General features: G+C 35.3%; 1 protein-coding gene across 1 annotated transcript in view; it reads right to left on the minus strand.

The window, feature by feature from the left end:
- Positions 1-93: 93 nt before the first annotated feature.
- The window catches only part of LOC308433272 (solute carrier organic anion transporter family member 6C1-like), a gene marked incomplete at both ends in the record, with an annotated part of 69,734 nt that continues 43,314 nt past the window's right edge, over positions 94-26,513 (minus strand). The window contains 7 exons of the mRNA XM_080933273.1: positions 94-153; positions 1,582-1,688; positions 5,650-5,714; positions 8,409-8,596; positions 11,961-12,114; positions 16,843-17,038; positions 20,370-20,514. Coding sequence (XP_080789399.1) covers positions 94-153; positions 1,582-1,688; positions 5,650-5,714; positions 8,409-8,596; positions 11,961-12,114; positions 16,843-17,038; positions 20,370-20,514 — 915 coding nt within the window. The remainder of the gene's footprint in view (positions 154-1,581; positions 1,689-5,649; positions 5,715-8,408; positions 8,597-11,960; positions 12,115-16,842; positions 17,039-20,369; positions 20,515-26,513) is intronic.

Raw genomic sequence — 26,513 nt, forward strand, 5'->3', positions numbered from 1 at the left:
TATGGCCATTATATATTCATCACTTTGTGAGAGTACTGTGCATATTTTATGACATTTCTGGGTGGTGATTACAAATTCCTATAGCTTTCTTCACTATCTCATATTCACTTTGCTTTCTGTTTTCTTGCAGGAGAGGAACACAGTCAGGAAGTACTGAACCAAAGCAAGGCAAAAAGGAAAAACAAACACAAAACCCCAGCTTTACAAATTCTGAACTCTTCATCTCTGTGTCAGATGTCAAAGTGTCTTTCAAATCTACACCTCTTATTAGTTTTATTGATTGCAACACACATCTCTCTTTGGGGCTGATTGCATTCCTTGTGATAGGTTCATCTTCACAGCTTCACACAATAGCCGCTCTAGGTCTTCATGCGGGGACACCCTTGACGCAGTAGTTTTGTTAGCATCTTTTCTTAGTCACAGGGGATGATTCAATAACCCCTATTTTTACCCTACCTTAAAAGACAAAACCACTTTTCCAACGATGCCAAGTTTTGCTGTCTTTGGGGGCTACAATATGGCACCCTTATTCAGTTATACCTTCACCAGCTTTCTTTTTTGATGGTTTTCTTCATTAGCAAAACCCACCTGCCCTAAAACTCCATTTGTACACTAGGCTCACCATGAACTTAGAGATTAGCATGCCATGTCTTTTAAGTGTTATGATTAGAGACATGTACCTTCATGCCTAGACCTAAACTGTTCTTTCATTAGTTTTCAAAAGATGGAAACTTACCTTGGTTGGATCTTGCACTGATATCACAAATTTCTTTATTCCATTTAGTGTCTTTAATATATTTATCAGCTTGAACATAAGATTCAATTGTACTTCTCCTCTGCAACTTCTTCAACCCAGAACCCACAGTTCACATCACTCTCAGCACCATAATCTTCTATGTTTGTACTGGTATGGCCCATTTTTCCCACTTAAAATGCATTTCATTGCTTTCCTAACCCATAGGCCCAAATTCACATTCCTCTAAAAATGAACTACAGTCAAGCCTATCACAGCAACATTCCATTTCCTGGTACCAAGCTCTAACTTACAATGTTACTGGTAGGAAGAGACACCACAGTAATCACCCCTACATCAAAAAGCCACATGTCCTACAGCATAACTCTCTGTGGGTAAGGCATTCAAACCCATGAATATGTGATTTTGTGATGGGAAAGTGATATCTATTCAAACTACCACACAGCGATAATAGTTTTATTAACATTTATTTAATATTTACTACTCTTACCCTAATTTGGCTGTATAAATATACAAATTTATTTATACACTAAAATTATACTAATTATCACCCTTTCTTAAAGTATAAGGCACAAATCTAATGTGTGCTTTAACAGAAAAAATATAAATATTTGCACTAATTATGTAGTAAAAGTTTGAAAAATACTTTCTATAAGATTATATAAGTCTTTAATTTTTATGTAGATATTCATAGTTATTACCTTGGTATAAACAATTGAAAATTCTAAAATTAATGTTATTTATCTAAACTTATACAATTCACATCACTTACATATTGACTTAAATGTGTAGATCAATCTTGTCTTATGATAAATCCAACAACGTACTTTTTCTCCACATTCATTAATATCCCAGTAAGTACAAATAAAGTCTTCTGTTGAAGAAGTAATTAGTGGTCCAGGGATGACTCCTGTAAAATTGTCAATGATTAAAACTTCATAAAGAACAAGATAAGAATAACTTTATACTCAAAATACACACGCACACAGACACAAATATTTACAATTCTGTAATAACATTTTTTCCTTTTGCTAAAAAAAATCTTGATAGTTAACATACTGTCCTTGCATGTACACCAGTATCAGTAGTTTGTAATAATTTTAGAATTCTGCCCGTGTTGTTTACAGGATTTCATGGATTAGGTTTTTGGTTTTTTTTTTTTATTTTCAGAGAATGATTAGCAGAAATATTTACAACAAAGGAACTACATGATATTTTGACTCACAATATTTTAAAAGATAAATAACTATAACTATGATAATTTTAATTACCAAAGTGACCTTATACTATTTTCTGATTCATTTTCTTGTCTGTCTCACTAGAGAAGGCTTTTTTTTTCTCTCCTAAGTATATATTTTGACCAGGAACAGCTGAGATCCAGAGACACAGGCCTGGTGAGACTTGGCTGCAAGTAGCCAGGGCAGGACAAGCGCTTGGAAAGTGCCCCTCCCCATTGGTTCAGGGGAGCAGGAACTCTGCCATAGGGATTGAGTTTCCAACTGGAGGGCCTGTGAGTGCAGAACAGGGGCTGAGGCGATCTGCCACTAGGAACAACAGAGATCCAGGGATGCAGGCCTAGTGAGACTGCACTGTGTTGGGGCACAGAGAGGTCTGGGCAGAGTGCCCAGAAAGCACACCCTCCCCCATTGGTTCAGGGGAGCAGGAACTCTGCAGTAGGGATTCTGTATCTACCTGGAGGGCCCTTGCATGCAGAAAAACAGTCAGGCCATCTGCCACCAGGAACAGCTGAGATCCAGGGACACAAGCCAGGTACACAGGAGAAAAAAGAATCAATCACTGATAACAAGACCAAGTGTAATCACAGACAAGAAGATGGCAAAAGGAAAGCAAAAGAATATACCTAAGGGCAACCAAGACAACCTGGCAACACCAGAACCCAGCTTTCCCATCACAGCAAACAGAGAATGACAAGCAACCCAGAAAAAAGGGGGGGAACCTTAGAACACATAGGCACAGGAGAAAATTTCCTGAAAAGAACACCAATGGATCATGCTCTAAGGTCAAAGATTGACAAATGAGACTTAATGAGATTGCAAAGTTTCTGTAAGGCTAAGGACACTGTCAAGGAAACAAATTGGCAGCCAACAGAGTGGGAGAAGATCTTTACCAACTTCACATCAGATAGAGGCTTAATATCCAAGGAATACAAATCTCAAGAAGCTAGACACCAGAGAATCAAACAACCCTATTAAAAATTGGGGTACAGAGCTAAACAAAAAGTTCTCAATTGAGGAACATCGGAATGGCTGAGAAGCATCTAAGGAAGTGCTCAACATCCTTAGCCATCAGGGAAATGCAAATCAAAACAACCCTGAGATTCCACCTCACATCAGTCAGATTGGCCAAGATCAAAAATTCAGATGACAGCAGATGCTGGCGAGGATGTGGAGAAAGAGAGACACTTCTCTACTGTTGGTGGGGTTGTAAACTGATACAACCACTCTGGAAATCAGTCTGGCGATTCCTCAGAAAATTGGACATAGTACTACCTAAAGACCCAGTTATTCTACTTCTGGGCATTTACCCCAGAGATGCTCCAACATACAACAAAGACACGTGCACCACAATGTTTATAGCAGCTCTATTTATAATAGCCAAAGGCTGGAAAGAACCCAGATATCCTTCAGTAGAATAATGGATACAAAAATTGTGGTATATTTACACAATGGAGTACTACTCGGTTACCAGAAACAATGACTTTATGAAATTTCTAGGAAAATGGATGCTTCTAGAGAATATCATCCTGAGTGAGATAACCCAGTCACAAAAGAACAGACATAATATGCAGTCACTGCTAATTGGATACTAACCCCAGAAAACTCTGAACACCCCAGAAACAACTCACAGACTATATGAAGTTCAAGAAAAAACAAAGGCCAAAGGAAAAAAGAAAATGAAAAACCATTATGCTTAATTTTTACACACCAAGAAAACTCTATTTCCAGATTACATCTTGCTTTACATGTACTTTATGCTCATTGTAACTAGTAATAATTTAATGCATACTATCAAACCTTTAAAAAAATCAAGTACTGACAAAAATGTATTCATATACTTTTATGCAAAATGCTTAAAATCTGTACATTTATCTTTGTTTTTTTAATTAAAGTTGTTCAATATATATATATATATATATATATATGTATGTATGTATGCATGCATGTATGTATATATATGTATGTATGTATGTATGTATGTATGTATGTATGTATCAAGAACCCCAAATGGATATTTGAAGCTTTATGTGACACCAACCGGTTTACACACACACACACACACACACAAATTTGTGTGTGTGTTCAATGTGCTGCTATTAATTAAAGTACATTTTATTCATATTTTAATTTAGCTTAAAAGCTAGTGAGATTTCTTAAATCTTTTATAATTCTTAATTATCTTTGACACATCCTTTATTTCACCTTCATTCATCTCATACCCATTTTCATGTCACTTGAGTTCTATATTTTCCTTTTATGTACTTTTACTCACACTGCAAGATCATTGTTGCCCATGTAACTTCTTCATGAAGACTTCATTTTCTCTCAGGCATCCCCTGAACCTTTTTTCTGCTACTCTATTATTTCACTCTGTGCCCAAATGTGTCTGTTTCCTGTGTTCTCCCTCTGTACTTTCATCTCACCTGTCATCCCTGCGAACAAATGCACTCTATCAAGCAATGGGCCATTTCTAGTCTCACCAGGTACTTAGGTCCAAATGATACAAAGTTAGGATCCACATATGAAAAGAAACATTTAGAATTATATTGCTGGTCATGAATGACTTCACTCCATATAATTCCTTTTGGTTATATCCATTTTCCTGCAACTTTCTCAATGTCACTTTTTGTTATTGGTAAGGAATGTTATACTTTGTATATGTATTCATTCTCATGGAACTTTCATCAGTTGAAGACATCTAAGTTGCTTCCATTCCTAGCTATAATGCAATATAAAATCAATGATCATGGCTATGCTAGTTTCTCTATAAAAAGATACAAATTCCTTTGATTATATGCCCAGGAATGGTAGAAAAAAGTCATGTGGAAAAAATTATCTCAATGTTTGAACAGAAGTGTGCCACATTTGTAAATAATACTCTCCATGAATAAATCTCAATGTCAAACACAATTTTTCTTTCTGTTGGATATTGGTCACGTAGGCTGTAGAGACGTGAAACTATACAGTATAAGGCCACTGATTATACTACCACCACATATAGATGATAAAACCCTGTTACTGAAGACACCACACACTTTGGTCAGAGGACAAAGAGAAGAGGACCCTGAAATCTCCTTGCTGAGTAGCATTCAGAGACCTGGGCGAGCTATGCCGGCTGATGAAGAAAAGTAGGGTGTCATCAGACCCTACTACAGTACAAAGCTTTCAGGCTGGTAGTGCCATGCTGCAATAGTGGTGTGATCATTTATAGGGACAACCAATCCCTGTCTTATTAAACCTGAGAACTATTCTGCAGAAGTAAACTAATGAGTACTACTATAAATAGAGTCAAAAACCATGACTACGGAAAATATTTCACACAAGACATTTCTATTGGGACTCCACAAGAATACAACAAAAGTATGGTATTTATTTGAACATATGGATGTTTTAAATAATCTATCTGTGTAACTGGAGACTCCAAATACAAGTCTTCAGCTAACAGAATATAATTGATGCATATTTTCTTCAACTGAATGGCTTTTATTTTACCTAATTTCTCACTGTATTTACATAGCTCCTAACTATGTTAGAGCAATCTCATATTCATTTTCTATCACTTTATATTATTATTTACTCAGTAGTTTAAATATACATGGAAACTTGCATATCAAAGATGAACAATTTGGTACATGGAATATAGCTGAAAACACATACCAAAGATTCTCCAAATGGTAAATGTCACACCCATGGTCACTGAATTCCAACTGGCAGGTACACTTCTGAAAGCAAATAGCAATGATGTTACCTGTTAATGACACATGCTAGGTTTATGCTCTTGAATACATATGTTACACTTAATTTATACCACAAATACAGCTAGTTGACAAAAGTTAAACTTGGCATATGAACATGGTATATAAACTATCTATTTACTCATTATTAACATGACAACTAAAAACAAAAACCTGCTAGTTCTTTCAATCAGAACAAACTTTATGGATTAAATCTGCCTGGGCAACTTTTTCTTGAAACAACTCAGCTCTATTTAGTTTCACATTTACATTTTCCTCTGTCCGCAAGCCATGGTATTGCTTAGAGTCCATCCCAGTGTCGTTAAGTCTTCATTTTTCAAGTTTGCTATTTATAGTGGAATCTATACTCCATAAATCATTTCAGTAAGGTTACAGTTTTCTGACTTTTTATTGAGTTCTAAGTAAATGGCACATTGAATGAGGAAGACAGCTTAAGTCTACACTCTTTACTCTTAGGCTTTGCCCCATGGTTACTTGGGGTGACTGAGTTCCACATAACATTGTCTTCCTTACAAGGACACCTCTCTCACTCTCATTCCCTGCAGAGCATGGTGACTGCATAGAATACTATGCAATGGTGTTTCTTACAACCAGCCGACATTTGTTGCAACTTTATTATTTACGTGGAACATCCTATTTTCTGGGATTTCCCTCTTTCACGTGGTACCATTATAGAACTAGAAAATATTAACCCGAGTGAGATAACCCAGATGCAAAAGGATATGCGTGGCATGTACTCACTAATACGGATATTAGTCAGAAAGTAAAGTATTCATGTTACAATCCACAGATATCAAGAAGGTTAACAAAATGAAAGCCCAAATGAGGAAACTTCAGTCTCACTTGAGAGGGAGTAGAAAACAATCACAGAATCACAGGAGACAGGGAGAGGGAAGGATCTGGGTGGGAGAGGGGAGGAAAAGCAGAAAACAAGAACATAATCAGGTATGTTACAGGGAAATAGGTAGAAGCTGTGAGGGCCAGCAGTGTGAACAGAAATATAAAAACTTGGGAGTTGGGAAGTGAGGGTACCCTCTAGAATGTACCAAAGACCTGGCTGGTGATAAACTCTCAAAACTTAAAAGAAAAATGCTTACATGAAATGCCAACAGTGTGGGTAAACCTTTAGTAGAAAGACATGGCATCACATGGAAGAATGGGGTTGCCATCCCACAGTCAATAATTCTGACCAAAATTGTCTCTTTCAGTCTCAGAGAATTTCAGGGACAAAAATGGAGAAGAAACTGAGGAGAAAGTAGTCCAGTTACTGGCCCAACTTTCGGATCCATCTCAAGTGGAGGCTCCAAGGTCTAACACTATTACTGATGCTTTTCTGTGCTTACAGACAGTATTGTTGCATGGTTGCCTTCTGACATACTCCTGTTTTATTCATTTTAGTAAGAAATAAAGATGGAAGACTCTAAATCACATTTAGAAATATAATTCTCTCTTTACTGAGAACATTTATTGAATATTTTACATCCACTTTAATAAGTCATACTATTTATTAATAATTTATATATGTGTGTGTGAGTGAGGGAGAGAGACAGAGAGAGGGAGAGAGAGAGAGAGAGAGAGAGAGAGAGAGAGAGAGAGAGAGAGAGAGAGAGACAAAATGCTGATGCTGTCAGAGAAAACCTCTCAAGATATGTCTCTTTTTCATCTGCCATATGAGTTCTAAGACACTGAGCTCAGTTTTCAAACTTAATAGCAAGTGTCTTTATTCACTGAGATATTTCATCAACTCAAGTATGTGTTCTTTACCATTTTAATTTGAAATTTATATTTTCATTAATATAACTGTTTTTCTAGTTGCCCAAATGAGAAGCTTGAATATGAATCTGGATGTCTCCATATCCCAGCAAGGTTATAACTCTCACAATTTTAAAACAAACAAATATTTTTCAAATCACATAATACAAAATTATCTCTAAAAGTCACTATTTCACCCTCACTTTTTGTTTTCTCCACTTTCCCTTTTTAACTACATTTTTCACACTATCTTCAAACTATTCTATCAAGATTCACATCTGAGCACAACCCAAGGCCTAGACAGAAAGGCAGAAGAGTTATGTGCTTGGGGCCAGCTTGGGTTATACAGAAAGACTCTGCCCCCAAATAGAAAAGAGCCATATAATTCATCTACATCGATATAGAATCAAAAGCAAAGCATGTATCTCACTAACGTTTTTTTATCTTTTGTAGAGAAATTAATTATTCACATTATGAGTTATGGCTAAATCATCCCCTATTTTCCCTCCTCTCCAGTTCTATCTTATTTTTCCACGTTTTTCCATCAAACTATGTATTTGCTAGAATATTCTACAATTTCTGTCTCTATAGTCACGCCATAACTAACAGAGAACATGTCAAAAGTAAGCTATTGTTTTTGTTCTTAGCAATATATGCAGTTACAGAACTGGCTGCATTTTTAAATTAAAGTGAGAATAAATGTTGCATCTATTCATGTTATGCAACAAGACAAATAAAATAAATAAAGGAAAAAAATGATAAAGAAACAAATTTTTACAATATTAATATTTTCTATTTATATTTACTATGGTAAAACACGGAATCATTTGCTGTAATAATTTGAATTATTTCTAAAGGAATCATTTTCATGTTCTAACTACTTAATGATTATGTAAATTATATACTTACTGTAACAAAATCAGTAAGATAGGTATACTGGGTAAACTAGAAAAAAGGGTTGCAGAAAAGTAAAAGGCATAAAACAAAGGTAATGAAAGACATCTGGTATTACATGTTCCAGAAATGGCATCAATAAAATGGCCATCATTATCAGCAGTTGTCAGTCCTTCTTTAATACAAGAGCAATTGTAGTACATCTGTAATGTTGAAAATAAAAATAGTATTTCAGAAACAGCCAACATACAATAGCCTTATTACTATGAGAATAAAAATTAAATTAATATTCCCGGGAGATTTCTCAGAGTTTTGCTTCCTATTGCTTTTGTACTTTTTTATTTAGTGATCATAAAATACAATCATTTTATTTCCCCTGCATTTCCTCTTCTCTAAGCCTTTCTTATGTTCCTATTTCAAATTAGTGACCTCTTTCTCTCTGTTTTATATATAGTTACACATACATATGTATACATGTAAATGTATAAACACATATATGTACATACATTAAATGTGTAAATTAAACTTGCTTAATATCTACAATATTAATTGTATGTAAAGTTTTTACGCTTAACATTTGGTATTGGATAACCAGTTTGTATGCTCTTCATAGAGAAGTATATTTCTTTTTTTTCAGCTTTCCTTTAAGATTTTACTACATAGCCTGGAACTCACAGAAACTGATCTTCCTCAGCATACAGAACACTGGAATTAAGGCATATTTCATCGCACTAAGCATAGATTCTCTACTTTTAAGAATATTCTCATGCTAAACCTAATATACATTACACACACACACATACATTATTTGTGTATGACATACATTATTTATAAAAGCAAAATTAATTGAAAAAATCTAAGATCTTTATCTGTCAGTGAATCTCATGCAGGTGTTTGTGAATATATGACTGTAAATAAGTCAGTTCTAAAATTTTAGAAATACTATTTACCTTATGTAAGTTTCATTATTATTGGATGTCAATACAAATTAAAGGCAGTTAATTCTGATAAAATATTTTATTTTATTAATCAATTATCTTTCTTTCTAAAATTTGAAATGTGAGCAATAATGTGACTATTAAAGATTTTAAAACTGCTTTGTGTATAATCATGAAAAGAACTGATTTTTTATCTGGGAGAGGAAGGCTTAGTTTTCAAAATGATTGGCATCAATGGGAAGATAGGCCTTTTCTCCAGCGAAGGCTCATTTTTCCAGTGTAGGAGAATGCCAAGGCACCGATGTGTGATAGGGCAGTTGGGAGAGAGAGCACTTTCATAGAGGCAAGGGAAGGAGGATGAGACCTGATGGGAGGGAGAAAGGGAATATCATTTGAAATGTAAATACAGAGAATATCCAATAAAGAACTCTACATGATTTTCAGAAAACTTAACCCTACGTCACTGCTATGCCATCACACAGATGGAAGCAAAGGCAACATAGGCTAATTCATTCTCTGAGCCAGAGTTACCCTGATACCAAAAGCAAATAAAAAAACTCAAAAAGAAAGATAATTACAGATCTATTTTTCTTTCTGAGGATAGACATAAGAGTACTCAAAATACACGAAAAACAAATCCAAGAACACATTAACATGATAAGCTATCATGAACAACTAGACTTTATCCTAGAGCTGTAAGAATATTAGCAAATGTAGTCAGTCATATAAAGAAAACAGAAAAAATTTTTTACAAGATCATCTCATTAGATACCTAAAATACTTGAAAAAAATCCAACATCCTATAAAGCAAAAGATCCTGAGAGTTTATGGACAAAAGGGACGTATCCAAACATAACGAAGGCAATATACAGCAAACCTATTGCCAAAGTCAAATTAAATAGAGAGAAATACAAAACAATTACACTAAGATCAACATAAGGCTGCCCAATCTATTCTTAATTAGTCAATAGAATATTTTAAGTCTTACTTAGAGCAACAATACATGGAAGGAGACTGAAGAATTACAAATTTGAAAGAAGTCAAAGTATATTTTATTTACATATGATTTGATAGTATATGATAGCAATCTGGAAAAATTAGTTAATTTCTGTAGCTGATAAACACTTTCAGGATAGTATCTGGGTACAAAGTTAATTTTAAAAAAATGAAGAGCTCTTCTATGTCCAAATTGACAAGTTGGCTGAGAAGGAAACTGGGGAAATAACACATTACCATAACCAGAAATAATATAAAATATTTTGGTGTAACTCTAACCAAGCCAGTGAAACACAGGTGTGTTAAGACTTTTAAGTCATTAAGAAAGATATTGATTAAAATGTCAAGGATGAAAAAAAACTCTCATGCTCATAAATCAGTAGAATTAACATTGTAGAAATGTCAATTCTACCAAATGAAATGTATAGTCAATCAAATTCCCTTTAAATGTCCAACACAATTATTTGCAAACCTGAAAAAAACAGTTCTCAACTTAAATGGAAATACAACAGAGTGCAACCACAATAGTCTTTAGAAGTAAAAGAGCTGCTGGAGGTGTCATTACCTCTGATTTTAAACTGTACTATAGAGCTATAAAATAAAAACTGCATGGCCTTTGTATAGAAAAAGACACATAGTTAAACAAAATCAAATTGAAGACCCAGATGTGAATTCACACATCTACACATACCTAATTTTTGATAAAGAAGCCAGAAATAAACACTGTAAAAATTAAAACACCAATATGTGCTACTCAAACTGGACGTGCAGGTAAAAATATGACAATAGTGCCATATTTATCACTCTGCATGAAACTCCAGTCAAAATGGATCAAAGACCTCAGCATAAAACAAGAAATACTACATCTGACAGAAAAAGAAAATGGATCATCCATGAAAGCATTGACACAGGAAATGACTTTCTGATCAAAACACAGATAGTGTAGTCACTAAGACCATCAGCTAATAATGGGATCCTCATGTAACAACATTTCGTTAAGAAAATGGAAACTCTCAGTTGGTAAAAGAAGCAACTTAGACAATTGGAAGAGATATTTATGAACTCTATATCCAATAAAGATCTACTATTCAAAAATACATAAGCAATTCAAGCAATTAGGTATTAAAACGAAAATAAATTAAAAATGGCACACAGTTCGAAACAAAATTTTACATAAAGAAATCTCAAAAGGCTGAGATTCAAATAAAGAACTGTTCAACACCCTTAACCATCAAGGAAATGTAAATCAAAACAACCTTTAAATTTCATCTGTCAAAATCACTACCATGAATAATACAGAAAGGATGCTTGATCCTACCAAGGAACAATTGCTCAACTATGTTCATTGTGACTTTATACATAATAGTCAGAAACAGCAGTCAAACTACATGTTACTCAACAGAATAAAGGACATGTGGTACCCTTATAAAATGGAGTATTACTCAGCTGTTTAAAAAGGTAACATCATAAAATTTGTTGGCAAAAGAATGATATTAAAAACTATCCTGTGTGAGGTAACCAATATTAGATAAAGAGACATATGTCCTAATTTATAAGTGAATAATAGTATTAAATGAATGATAATCAAGTTACAATTCACAGACCCTGAAAGTTTAGAAGCATAAAAATCTACCTTTTCATTCTTTAAAGTTTTAGTAGTTTTGCAGCCTGCAAAACAGGGAGTGAAATACTGTATATCATCTCTTCCACATACAGCATCATATAAAGAAGTTTTGCAACCACAGTTCTCATTGCATGGAGCCGTGAGGTTTCCAATTATACCCAAGCTGTGAAATTGATATTAAAAACAATTATAATATCATCATTTAAGTCGTTAATGTATAGATTAAAGTATCCTCAAGATCCATAGGTATGCCTTTTGAAACAGTTTTTCATAGATTTTCTGTTATAATAATATAATAAATGCACATTCAAGAGTGTACCACTTGATAGCCCTGGAGCAATGGCTTAGTTTATAAGAATACATCCTGCTTTTTCAGAGGAGCAGTTCAAAACCACTTGTAGCTCCAATTCCAGGGATTCTGATGCCCTCTAGGCTCTTTCTGGACACCAGGCATGTTTACGATACATAAACAAACATGCAGGTGAATACAAGCATAAAGAATAAACACAAAGAAATCTTAAAATATGTACTATTTGAATTAATTTTATGCTGTAATAAAATTTTCACCAGAGTCTTAACAAAAAAAATTATAACCATCTACAATAAACTGATACTCCCACTCTTAACAAACAAAATCATAACCATCTACAATGGACTGACATTTCCACTTCAAAGATTTTCCACTTCACTATTTACTTACAAATTTACAGATTATTATTTATTAGACCTCTCTTGATGTTCATTTGTAGTGATTTTATAAAATGAAATCACATGATCCTTACACTTTCCTTACTTCTTTTGCATTAATAATATTTATCTGTTCTTATAAGGACATAAGTTTTCATGAGTTTTGTGTAATAAAAGTAGAAATTTTACATACTTTGAAAGTTGTTAATGTAACTATATTAGAATTAATGTGTTTGTATGTGTTTGTCTAGAATGTATCTATGTGTACCCTGTAAATTCAGCAACCATGGAAGCAAAAGAAAATAATTGTATCTATTTGTTCTAGAGGTAATACACTTACACAATATTCCATGTGAGTATTGAAAACCAAACCTGGACCTCTGGCAGGAGATAAGGTGATCTTAATTTTTTTTTAAAAAAATTCTCAATTTTCCAAAGTGGTTTATTGTTAGGAGCCCAAGGGTTCTTGTAACCACAGATTACCAGGAAAACCAGAAATGTTAAACAAAACAAATTTTTCTCTCAAAGCATTGAACATATTACCTACCTTCCATCCACAACTCTTCAATTTGGAAGTGACTAATAGCCATTTGTTCTACGTTATCTTTTGAGGTAGCCTGTAATTAGCTCTTTCAGCCAGAACTAAAGGTAATCTAAATGCTCCATATATTGCCTGTACAGCCAGCAGCTCCTCAAAGCTCCCACAACCATGACCAGAGGAGTCTACAACCAGGACCAGTAGTATATATGATGATAAGTACACTATATAATCTCTCCAGTACACACACACACACACACACATATATATATATATATATATATATATATATATATATATATATGATTATGAATACACTAGATCCTTCCTTATGTCCTTGATCTAGTACTAGCAGTCTATCCCTATAACCAATCTTCTTGGGATAAATGACAGAGATCCTGAGTTGCATTTCAATGTCATTATGCTTTTTTTCCACTAGGAATTTTATTACACCAGGAAATTTCCTCCCAAAATACAGTGTTTTGATTTTCTTATATTAAACTGCTAGACTCCCTAAAGTTTGATCCAGGTTGATGAACTTAATGTGAACCAAGTTTTCATTTTCACTTCTTAGGAGTTCATTTTTCTCCCTGCTATGAGGCCTAAAATATCCTCCTTAACTGATCCAAATATGAAGCCTAAGACACTATGAAAATGTCAAAAAAATGTCTTTGAATGGATATTAGATTTTCAAGAGATTTTCAGGGCACTTTCAGAAAGGGTTCTTGACTCTTGTTAGAGTCGTACTAACATCTCAGTCTGTAACAAATGACTTTGGAAAATTATTGAACACATTTTTAAGATCCATAAAAAAATAAAAATAAATGTCTTCTTCAGAGATATACTGAATAGAGAAATACTCCATAGGAAGAGAGAAAAATTACCTGTCAAATGCTTTTTTTTAAAAAATTTAGATATATAGTAGATACATAGATAGGTAATAAAATTTTCTGCAAGACGCAGCTTGGCAAGGCAGGCATAATGTACTTCAGACTTCCTAAGGAAGCGGTGAGTGGTGGTGTACTGCTGGTATCCACTAAAAGGCCCAAAACGCCATGGTAGTAAAAGGCTCCCAGGCATCTAACAATGATGAGTTTAGCCAAAATACCCAACAAAGGGAATATAGAACTTGAAGAGACAATGTTTTATAGATAGGCACAGTCCCCAGTTGAGGAATGAGGCCACCCACCTGTCTCAGAATTATTAACCTAAATTTTTTCATGTCTAAAAAAACAAGACGGGAGCAAAAACACATTAGCAGAGAATGAAGGAAAGGCCATCCAGAGACTGCTCCACCTAGAGAATCTCCAGACAAAGCTTGACACTATTTCTGATGCCAATAAGCTCTTGCTCAGAGAAGCCTATTATGGCTGTTCCCTGAGAAATTTTGCCAGGACCTGACTAACACAGATTCAGATCCTGAGAGTCAACCATTGGGGTAAGCCTGTTGACCCCAATGAAACAGCTAGAGCAAGGACTGAAGGAAGTGAAGAGGATTGCAACTCCATAGGAAGAACAACAATATCAACTAACCTGACCACCCAGAGCTTCCAGGGACTAAACCACCAAACAAAGAGGACACATGAAGAGGATCCATTTCTTCCACATGTACGTAAAACAAAGGATTGCCTTATCCGACATCAGTGGGAGAGGAAGCCCTTGGTCCTGTGGAAGCTTGATGCCCCAAAATAGGTAGAAACCAGAGAGGTGAGGCAGGATTGGGTGAGGAAGTAGATAAGAACTCACATAGAGGCAAAGAAGGGGCATGAGAGTTGGAATGAGATGGGGCAGTTGTGAAGAAGTAACCAGGAAGGGGGATAGTACTTAAAATGTAAATGAATAAAATGATTAATAAAAAACATAGATACCTTAAAAAAAAAAGAAGCCATAGATTTTGCATGCAAATGGATGGAACTTCCTCCTGAGTGATGTGACCCACTCCTAATAGGATATGCATGATTTGAACTCACTTATCAGTGGATAATAACTTTAAAAATACAGGTACTATGCGAAAGAAGACCTAAAAAAATAAAACTAAACAAGAAAGGCCCATTCGAGGAAGTTTGAATCTCACTCAGAAAAAGAATTAAATAACCATAAGAGCAGGATGGAGGTGGAGAACTTGTTGAAAGAGAAATGGGAAGATAATGGTGGGTTGAGAATGAGGTGTGGGAAGGAAAGGAGAGATGTGTAGATGGACTGATAATAAATGAAAATCTGCAATTGACAGTAGTGAGGAGGTTCAGAATGAGGCAGAGACCTGGGATAAGGAACATGTCCAGGAATCAATAGGGTGATCTTCACTATGACTCATGATATTAGAGATATGCAAACTGAACAGGCCACCTGCTGTAACCAGACAGGAACCACAGTGAAACAATAGAGACACAAACCCAACCTACAAAACTTTCAACTGATTTTATCCTTTCTTTGAAAACTGCAGGCATGGGGGATGGAGAAGAGACTGAGGTAATGGCCTGGATTCTCACCCATTCCATGGGATAGCAACAATCCCTAAGACTATTAATGATACTGTTATGCTTACAGAGAGGATCATGTTGTCCATTGAGAAGCTCCACACAGCAGTAGACTCAGAGAGATATAGACACCCACAGTCAAACAGTGGATGGAGCTTGTGGATGCTTATAGAAGAATAAAAGGGAAGACTGTGAGTCCCAAAGTGGATAAGAATTATATACAAGACCAACAGGGTCAACTACCACCAGCCCTTTGGATTCTCCAAGTCTGATTCATCAAAACAAAGTACATACATGGGCTGTCACAGATGTGCTTCTTGGTCTTTATGTGAGTCCTGAACAAATGGAGTAGAGGCTACCCCAAATCCTGTTGCTCATATATAGAATATGTTCTTCTAGCTGGGCTGCCATTACTTGCCTTCCTGGATGAGGAATTGCCTAGACTCATAGAGACCTGAAGTGCCAAGGAGAATAGTGCAGGGGTACCAAGAACAGCCCAGCCTCTTCAGAGGAGAAGGAAATAATAGAGGTGGAAGGGATGGTGGGATTGAATGATGGGGGGTGTCAGGGAGCAAGATATAAAATGAAAATGTAAAGCAAACAAAACAAAGTCAAATTTAAAAAAGAAATAAAATTAACATGTTTTGTAGCCTCACAGTCATCTCCAGTGGCATTGACTGAGTCGTAGTTATTCATACGCAATCCCAGTGAAGCTGAAAGTGCTATTATTCCCTTTTATCTTTTCACTTGCTCAGTCCTTTGGTTTTCAGTTGCATTTATGTTGTCCAACATTCAAAATTGTCTCATCCAAAGCACTTTAAACTTTGGATAAATAACCCAAAAATATCTATAGGCATGCTCAGATATGCTTTAAAATTATTCTGTGATATTTAAAATAAGATAAACAGATCATTTCAAGAACACAAGGTAAAACCATGTTACAAATACTTTAGAAAAATCTGTTACTTTCTATATTCCCTCAAAGTTCTAGTTCTGATCGTAATTGCTTATAAATACACAATAAACAAATATATATTTCTTATTTTAGTATTAAATATTAAAAGTAAATCATGTTTGATATTTCATTTGCATGATTAATAATGATAAAAGTAATAGTTATTTACATATTAGTATAGAAAATATCCCCTCAGTTATGACTACAGTACATAGTTTACAAATGTATATTTACCTATCATAATCATTATTGATTCCAGCAAACTTTACTGTTTCACAGTTCACAAAAAAGGTTAATAGAAAAAGCCCTACTGATATAAATGATGTCACCACTATAAATTTCAATTTGCCCTTACAAGACATTTCTAATCTGTCAACAACACAGCCTCCAGCTAAACGGCCAAGTAAACTTCCAGGGAGCATAAACATTCCTGAAAAGGAAAATAAAATACTGTTAAACATTATCTCTTGAGAGTTACAAAAAATTACACATTGTTATTATTCTCTCTAGTATAGCCCAGATTTTGAAACAAACCAAGAAACATAAACTCTAAAATATGTCTTATTTGAATAAATCTGGACTTTATAAAATATACAAGCCTGTGTGTTCATCAAAAAATTGAGAACCCAGTTATACCTTGCCTGGGCATATACCCAAATGATACTTCACTATATGACAAGGACACATGCTCCACGATAACCATAGCAGCCTTAATTTTAGAAGTCAGAAGCTGAAAAGAACCCAGAGGTCCTTAAACAGGAATTGATACAGAAAATGTGGTAAATGTAAACAATGGAGTGCTACACAGCTATTAAAAACAGTGCTTTCATGAAATTCTTGGTCAAATGGAAGAAACTCAAAAATATCATAGTGAGTAAGGTAACTCAGGCACAAAAGAAGACACATGGTATGCACTCACTGATAAGTGGATATTGGCCCAAATGCTCTGAACAACCAAGGTATAATTCTCATCTTCGAATCCTCAAATCATGATTGCCCTGAGTAGCAGATTCTAAGGTACTCAACTAATGCCATGTGAGCTTCTCCCCAATTTAATAAAAGGCTAGAGGTTGTGATTGGATAGTGGATGAAGAAAGGTAGGAGACCATGGAAGAACATATCTGAGAGAGTGGGTGGCAAGGAGAGAGAGAGAGAGACAGAGAGAGAGAGAGACAGAGACAGAGACACACAGAGAGAGAGACAGAGACAGAGACACAGAGAGAGAGACAGAGAGAGAGTAGAGAGGAGGAGGGGGGAAGGGAGGGAGGGAGGGAGAGGGAGAAAGAGGAGAAGAGGAAGAAGAGGAGGAAAAAGAAAAAGGAGGAGAGGGGAGGGGAGGGGAGGAGAGAGGAGTGGAAGGGAGGGGAGAGGAGAGGAGAGGAGAAGAGAGGAGAGGAGAGGAGAGGAGAGGAGAGGAGGAGAGGAGAGGAAGACAGAGAGAAGAGCAGGAAGCAGCCATAGATCAGAACTGCATAGCCATGAGAAACAAGAAGGAACAAGTGACTTTATAGCTGGGGAAATCTTACTATAGCCCTAGATCTTCTCAATCTATGCATATAGCTTGTAAATAAAATACCTGGAATGTATGTATTTTTATATGGGCCTATGAGGATTATAAATTCCTACTTTACTGTTGCAGAAAAAAAAAATCACAGTATAATTAAAATGCCTTGAGGTCAAACCAATCTGAATCTAAAACATACAGTTTCTAGTCAACAAAATAGAACAAGTCAGTAGTCAATGTACATATTTTAGAAAAAAATATTGTGTGCAGACAGAGTAATCATGAAGTACAAGAAGAGTTTTTAGATATTGAGTACAAGAAGATAAGCACAGGGAAATTTTTCCTGAATGGAACATCAATTGATTATGCTCTAAGATCAAGAATTCACTATGGGGCCTCATGAAATTGCAAAGTTACTTTAAGGCTAAGGACGCTGTCAAGAAGACAAAATGGCAGACAACAGATTGGGAAAGGATCTTTATCAATCTTACATCTGATATAGGACTAATATCCAATTTATACAAAGAACTCAAGAAGTTAGACTCCAGAGAATCAAATACTCTTATTAAAAATGGGGTAGAGTTCTAAACAAGAAAATTCTCAACTGAGGAATACCAAATGACCAAGAAGCACTTAAAGAAATGCTCAGCATTCCTAGTCATCAGGGAAATGCAAATCAAAACAGCACTGAGATTCCATCTCACACCAGTCAGAATGGTTAAGATAAAAAACTCAGGTGGCAGCAGATGCTGGCAAGGATGTGGAGAAAGAGAAACACTTCTCCACTGTTGGTGGGGTTGTAAGCTGGCACAACCACTCTGGATAGTAGTCTGTCTGTTCCTCAAAAAATTGGACATAGTACTTCCTGAAAACCCAGCTATTTTACTCCTGGGTATATACCCAAAAGTTGTTCCAACATGTAACAAGGATACATGCTCTACCATGTTCACAGAAGCCTTATTTATAATAGCCAGAATCTGGAAATAACCCATATGTTCTTCAGAAGAGAAATGGATACACAAATAGTAGTACAATTACCCAATGGAGTACTACTCAGCCATTAGAAACAATGACTTCATGAAATTCCTAGGCAAATAGATGGAACTAGAAGCTATCATCCTGAGTGAGGTAACACAGTTAAAAAAGAACACACATGGTATGCACTTACTGATAATTGGAGACTAGCTTCCAAAATCACTGAATACACAAGAAACAATTTACAGTCCTTATGAAGAACAAAAAGAAGGAAGGCCAGAATGTGGATGCCTCTGTCCTATTTAGAAGGGAGAACAAAACTCTCAAGGGAGGAAATTCAAGGTCAAATAGAGAAGCAGGGATTGAAGAAAAGATCAATTAGAGCCTGCCTCACCTGGGGAACCACCCCATATGCAGCCAGAAAACCTAAACACTATCACTGAAGCCTAGTAGTGCTTATTGGCAGGATCCTAAAATGGATGCCTTCTCAGACTCTCTGCAACAGTCATACAGATACAGATGAGGATGCTTGCAGCTAACCATCAGACTGAACATGGGGATCCAAAGGAAGGAATTAGAAAAAGGACTGAAGGATATGAAAGTGTTTACAACCTCATGGACAACATTGTCAGCCAACAAACCCCTCCATCACTCCCATGACCTAAAACACCAAACATTGAAGATACATGGAGAGACCCATGATTCCAGTTGCATATGTAAGAGGACAGCATTGTCTGGTATCAATGGGAGGAGAGACCTTTGAACCAGCAAAGGCGCGTTTTCCAAGTGTAGGGGAATGCCAAGGCACTGAGGTGGAGAGGGTGATTGGGAGAAGGTGCTCCTTCATGGAAACCCATGTAGGGGAGCTCTGAGTGAGAAGGGGGAAGGGGATGACATTTGAAATGTAAATACTGAGAATATCCAATTAAATAATTTTCATAAAGAAGAAAGGTATAGAAGCAGATAAAAGACGAATTTATTTTGAATTGAGAATAGTAGTTTCTTAAACAGGAGGGAGATGGAAATGGGCACATATGTAGGTGGGGATGAAGAAAGATAAGGAGCGGTATAAAGAGCTTGGTGAAATTTTACCTATTAAAAATATTTATGTGGTTTTGGGAGTGTTTGTGTTTTGATAGTTTTAGCAAATAATACTCAAGCATGCTATACTTTCTGTCTTCTGCTTACATGACATTATTTGTTTACATATAATTCTTCAATATGCCCTTAAACATGCACATTGTGATAACTTGGAATAAGCATAGTAAGAAGACATATCTACCTGTGACTAGAGATGCAAAGGTTGGTGTCATTAAAAACTGGGTCGATAAAAATTTTGGCAAAAAATATGTAGATGACTTAAATGACATGGTTTCTATGACCTTGCAGAATGTCTGTGTCAACACCAGTGGGTTCCTCAGTATACACTGAAACAGAGACCACAGCACAGTGATTCCCATGAAATGCAGAACTGTTTTTCTATAGTCCAATGATTGTAATCATAAAAAACTGTATAATTCACTACTAGACGCATTCCAAAACAGATGTGCACTTCTGTTTCTCTTTACAGCAAATATAGCATTTAATTATGGATCAGGTAGCTTACTAAGAGTATTTCTCAGTGTCTTATTAGATACATTCCTATTTAAACATTTACTTATGTCAACTGGTAAGTATTATCTAATTTTTCAACATGGGGTTTTATTGTGTTTATTGGTTCCAATAGGGTTAAATATTTATATCATTTTAAACTCACACATGTCACAAACATAGTTACATTTAAAACTTGTATGCATTTGACCCCCTTTTGTTGTTTTGCACCAATGTTCATGAGGGAAATTTGTCTGAAGTTCTTTCTTTGTAGGGTCTTTGCGTGGTTTACAAATAAGCATAATTGTGGCTTTCAAGAATGAGTTGGGTTGAATGGGTTTATCTGGGTTGAAGAGATTACTGCAAAAAATCCCCATAATTCATATTTAAAAAGTATCAGACAGAGAGGTACACACTCAAATTATCAGTCTTAGAATTGGGGATAGGGAGAAGTTTCTGAGTACTATAAGCAAGCTAGTTTAGCCTACATAGCAAATTCCAGGCTGGTGTGTTTCACAAAAGAAAATAAAGAAGGTCAGCTCCTCAGGAAGCACACCTCAAATCACCTGGATAGCACCTGTAAGTGTACATATTTCCATGTGAACCTATACATACATGAACATCCACATATATGCCAATAAGCACAAACCTGTATATTTCTTATAACTTAGATGTTCAGTGTATGTTTGTGCGCTATTCAATTACACTTCCTGTTTATTACCTAAAAATTTGTTGTATATTCTAAGTATTAACTTTTTGCATTTAGGTAACTATTACTAATCTACTATGCTGCCTATAGATTAATTCATAGGAGAAATATTGTGCCTTTCCATTATCTAACATACACTTTTATGTTATGTTTTATATTACTTAATATTTGTTCAAAATGCATTTCCTCTATAATGTTCTACATATATCCCATGATCAAAATTCTATTCTTTATTATTGTATGTACAAAATTTAATTATTTGCATTACTTATATCATATATCAAATAACTTATAATATGCATATGTATTCACACAGATAACAAATTATTACGTTTTCCACTATATAAATGTGATTTGTTTAGATTCAAATGGAAAATTTGTCTTTTCCTAAAATACAAAAGCCATGTGTTTATAGATTATTTGTCTACATGTATCACACATGAACATAGCAATTTTATGAATTGTCATTATATATCTGCCAATTTATTAATTGAGACAAGTATTTCTGGTTTAATTTTCTTCATAAAATCTTTAGATATTGCTGTTAAATAAGTTTCTACATTATTTACAATTTTGTAATTATATTTTAGTCCACAATACAATGCTTTGTTTAATTTATATAATAGCAAGGCACAGGTATATAATAATTGTCATTGTTAAAATATTATACATGCTTTCATATACAGAAAAAACTCAAATCAACACTAAAAATTATTAAAATTGATGCATTAATTGAGAAAATTTGTTGTATATAAAATCAGCCTATAAATTATTGTCACATTTGAATAGACAAATGAACTTGCTTAGAAAGATATCATGAAGCATTCAGAATCAAAACAGCTATCAAGAAAACGCCCAGAAATAAATTTAACCTTGAGAATGAAGAACCTCTATAGTAGAAATTTCAAAACACTATTAAAGAAATTGAAGTAGACACACAAAGAAAATATCATACTTGAAAATGATATAAAGAATTAACCATGAAAAAACGATTTATATATTCAATGTAACTTATAGAAAACACCAATAATATTATTTCAAAATGATTAAAAACAATATTGAAGTTCCAAAGATAGAAATAAGATGCCAATACGCTGAACAAACAGTAACCCACACAGTTGGGAGTGTCAGTATACCCGATATCAAGAGAAGTGTAGAGCCACTGTAGACAGCAGCATGACCAGACAAAATTCAGAGTACAGTGAGCCAGAGATAGAACTCTATAGGTTCAGTCATACATAGCCAGCTACTTTCTGAGGCATGATCAAAAAGTACACACTGAAGTAGAAACAGGATTTTCAAGAAATAAATGGCTACTTGCAGGAAACTATAAATTCACCCGTCTTTCATTTTGTAGAAAATGGCAACTCACAGGTGAGTAAAAGGTGAATATAATACCATGAACTCTGTCTACTAAGATGCAAGATATAGGCTACACTATATCAGTGTGAGCACTGACAATATTTTTCCTCTCTAGCCTGAAAGGTACAAAAAGCTGAAAGTATGTAGACAAGTCAGATGATTAAAAACAAAGAAGATTCTGTGTGGGAAACAAAACTTCCACCAGAATGAAGAGACAAATGTTGAATAGGAGGAAATGCTTGCCACATATTCTTTGTTTCAAGAATTAATAGACAAAATAGTACATGTTCTGAACAAAATTCAAAATATAAAAGTAATCCAGTTAAAATGTTGTTATATATACCTACTATTCATTGAAACGGATAAAAAATGTAGCTAAGAAATGATCTATACAAGCATTAAGTAGCCAAAACTCCTATGATAAGTGACACCGAATTTGGGGCCAGAGAAAATGGGAGATTTCAAATGCTACAGAGGGCGTGACAAGGGATAAAGAGTTGTATATTTCCTTTCAGGATTCTAGCAAAAAGCTTATATCCTCTGCTTAGCCACTTACAGGGAAATTTTATGGGACAAGTTTAAGACAAGACAGAATGGAGTCCTATATGACAGATCTAAGGTGTTTTAAGTAGGCCACAATTTCATATGGGATACACTGGCCTCATGTGAATCAAATTCTAAAGAACTTTTTCTACCCAAAATAGAAATGTTCCCCTAGACTGGACAAGATTTGTGAGAGCTGTACTGGATGCCAGTCTGCAATTGCAATGGTTAAGAGAAAAATAGTCCGACTGGAATAATATAGTCAAAGATCAGTTACTGGGTGAAGGGTAATACACTGATATATGAGGACAAATATAATTTGATGCTGCTACCATAGAGCAATATATTTTAGTGGATTTAAGAGCTTGGGACAAGGTTGAGGAGCCCAAGAAAATGTTCAGTACATTACAAACATTTTACAAGGCTTTGTGGGAGCCTTGACTGATTTATTTTTTAACAAGATTTGTTTGAGCTATGAATAAAATTATAATAGACCCCAATGCAAGACAGGTGTTGATAGTTGCCTCATGATAATGCACATAGCCAAAAGCAAAAACAATATGAAGCCATCAATGTTGTGGGCAGCACCCAAGGATGAGTGGATAAGAGTTACAACTGATATTGGTTCTACCATGTACCATGCTAAGATGATAGATTAAGCTATAAATAGAGGTGTCTGATATCAAAATGCCCAATGCTTCAGCTGCAAAATATGGCCATGTTGAAAAAGACTGTGGGTAAGCCACTAAGAGTCAGAAACATCAAAATGTACTGTGAATTAACTATAAGAAACTTGGTAATTTGCACAGGAAAAAAGTGACAAGCTATTTCTAGCAACAACAGATTTTCTAAATATGAACAACAAAGACGGTCTAGGCTTCTGGGGGTTTACAGTTTGTGTGACAAGTGTTACCACTTACCCAATGATTGCAGGCCCAAGAGAAATATACAAGGCAATTTCTTTTTTTTTAATGACTTTATTTTGCAAAACAAAGATAAATGTACAGATTTTAAACATTTTTTGCTTAAAATTATACATTTTTGTCAATACAGTTTTTTCAGACATTAAAATAAATTTTACATCAAACCATGTGAATATATTTTTTAGTCAGTACTTGATTTTTTTCAAGGGCTTGACAGTATGCATTGAAAACCTACTAGTTACAATAAGCGTAAAATACATGTAAAACAAAACGCAACATGGAAATAGTCAAAGTCTTCTTGTTTTGTGAATATATGTATATTTTTTGTTTTCTTTATTTCTTGGACTTCATACAGTCTGTGAGTTGTTTCTGGGGGAGTGCAAGCCTCTGGGGTTAGCATCCCACTATCAGTGACTGCATATTATGTCTGTTCTTTTGTGACTGGGTTATCTCACTCAGGATGATCTTCTCTAGATGCAGCCATTTTCTTAAGAATTTGGTTAAGTCATTGTTTCTGGTGGCTGAGTAGTATTCCATTGTGTATATGTACCACAATTTTTGTATCCATTCGTCTTCTGAAGGACATCTGGGATCCTTCCAGCTTCTGGCTATTATAAATAGAGCCGCTATGAACATTGTGGTGCATATATCTTTGTTGTGTATTAAAGTGTCTCTGGGGTATATGCCTAGAAGTGGAATAACTGAGGCTTCAGGTAGTACTATATCCAATTATCTGAGGTATCGCCAGACAGATTTCCAGAGTGGTTGTATTAGCTTGCAACCCCACCAACAGTGGAGAAGTGTTCCTCTTTCTCCGAAGCCTCGCCAGCATCTGCTGTCATCTGAGTTTTGGATCTTGGCCAATCTGACTGGTGTGAGGTGAGATCTTAGGGTTGTTTTGATTTGCATTTCCCTGATGGCTAAGGATGTCGAGCACTTCCTCAGATGTTTCTCAGCCATTCGGTGTTCCTCAACTGAAAATGATTTGTTTAGCTCTGTACCCCATTTTTTAATAGGGTTATTTGATTCTCTGGTGTCTAGCTTTTTGAGTTCCTTGTACACCTTGGATATTAGGCCTCTATCTGATGTGGTGTTGGTAAAGATCATTTCCCATTCTGTTGGTTGCTGTTTTGTTTTCTTGACAATGTCCTTAGCCTTACAGAAACTTTGCAATCTCATTAAGTCCCAATTGTTAATCTTTGACCTTAGAGCTTGAGCCATTGGTGTTTTGTTCAGGAAATTTTCTCCTGTGCCTATGTGTTCTAAAGTTTTCCCTACTTTCTCATCTAATAGTTTCAGTGTATCTGGTTTAATGTGGAGATCTTTAATCCACTTACACTTGAGCTTTGTACAAGGAGATAAGAACGGGTCTATTTTCATTCTTTTGCATGTTGAGTGCCAGTTGGAACAGCACCATTTGTTGAATAGGCTGTCCTTTTTCCATTGAATGTTTATGGCTCCTTTGTCAAAAATCAGGTGACCATATACATGAGGGCTCATTTCTGGATCTTCTATTCTATTCTATTGATCCACCTGCCTATTTCTGTACCAGTACCATACAGTTTTCAGCACAATTGCCTTGTAATATAGCTTGAGGTCAGGGATAGTGATTCCCGCAGATGTTTTTTTGTCATTGAGGATGGATTTCGCTATTTTAGGTCTTTTGTTATTCCATATAAAATTGCACATTGATTTTTCCAATTCCATGAAGAACTGGGTTGAAATTTTGATGGGGATTGCATTGAATCTGTAGATTGCTTTTGGTAGGATGGCCATTTTTAAGATGTTGATCTTTCCAATCCATGACCATGGGAGATCTTTCCATTTTCTGAGATCCTTCTCAATTTCTTTCTTTAGAGGTTTAAAGTTCTTGTCATACAGGTCCTTCACTTGCTTAGTTAGAGTCACACCAAGGTATTTCATAGTTTTTGTAACGATTGTGAAGGGTACCTTTTCCCTAATTTCTTTCTCCACATGTTTGTCCTTGAGTATAGGAAGGCTACTGATTTGTTTGAGTTAATTTTGTATCTGGCCACTTTGCTGAACTTGTTTATCAGCTGTAGGAGTTCTCTGGTGGAATTTTTGGGGTCACTCAAGTACACTATCATGTCATCGGCAAAGAGTGATGTTTTTATCTCTTCCTTTCCGGTTTGTATCCCCTTGATCTCCTTTTGCTGTCTAATTGCTCCAGCCAGGACTTCCAGTACTATGTTGAATAGGTAGGGAGAGAGTGGGCAGCCTTGTCGAGTCCCTGATATTAGTGGGATTGCTTCAAGTTTCTCGCCATTAAGTTTGATGT

Source organism: Micromys minutus (assembly GCF_963924665.1).
Source record: "Micromys minutus genome assembly, chromosome: 19".
Taxonomy (NCBI): Eukaryota; Metazoa; Chordata; class Mammalia; order Rodentia; family Muridae; genus Micromys; species Micromys minutus.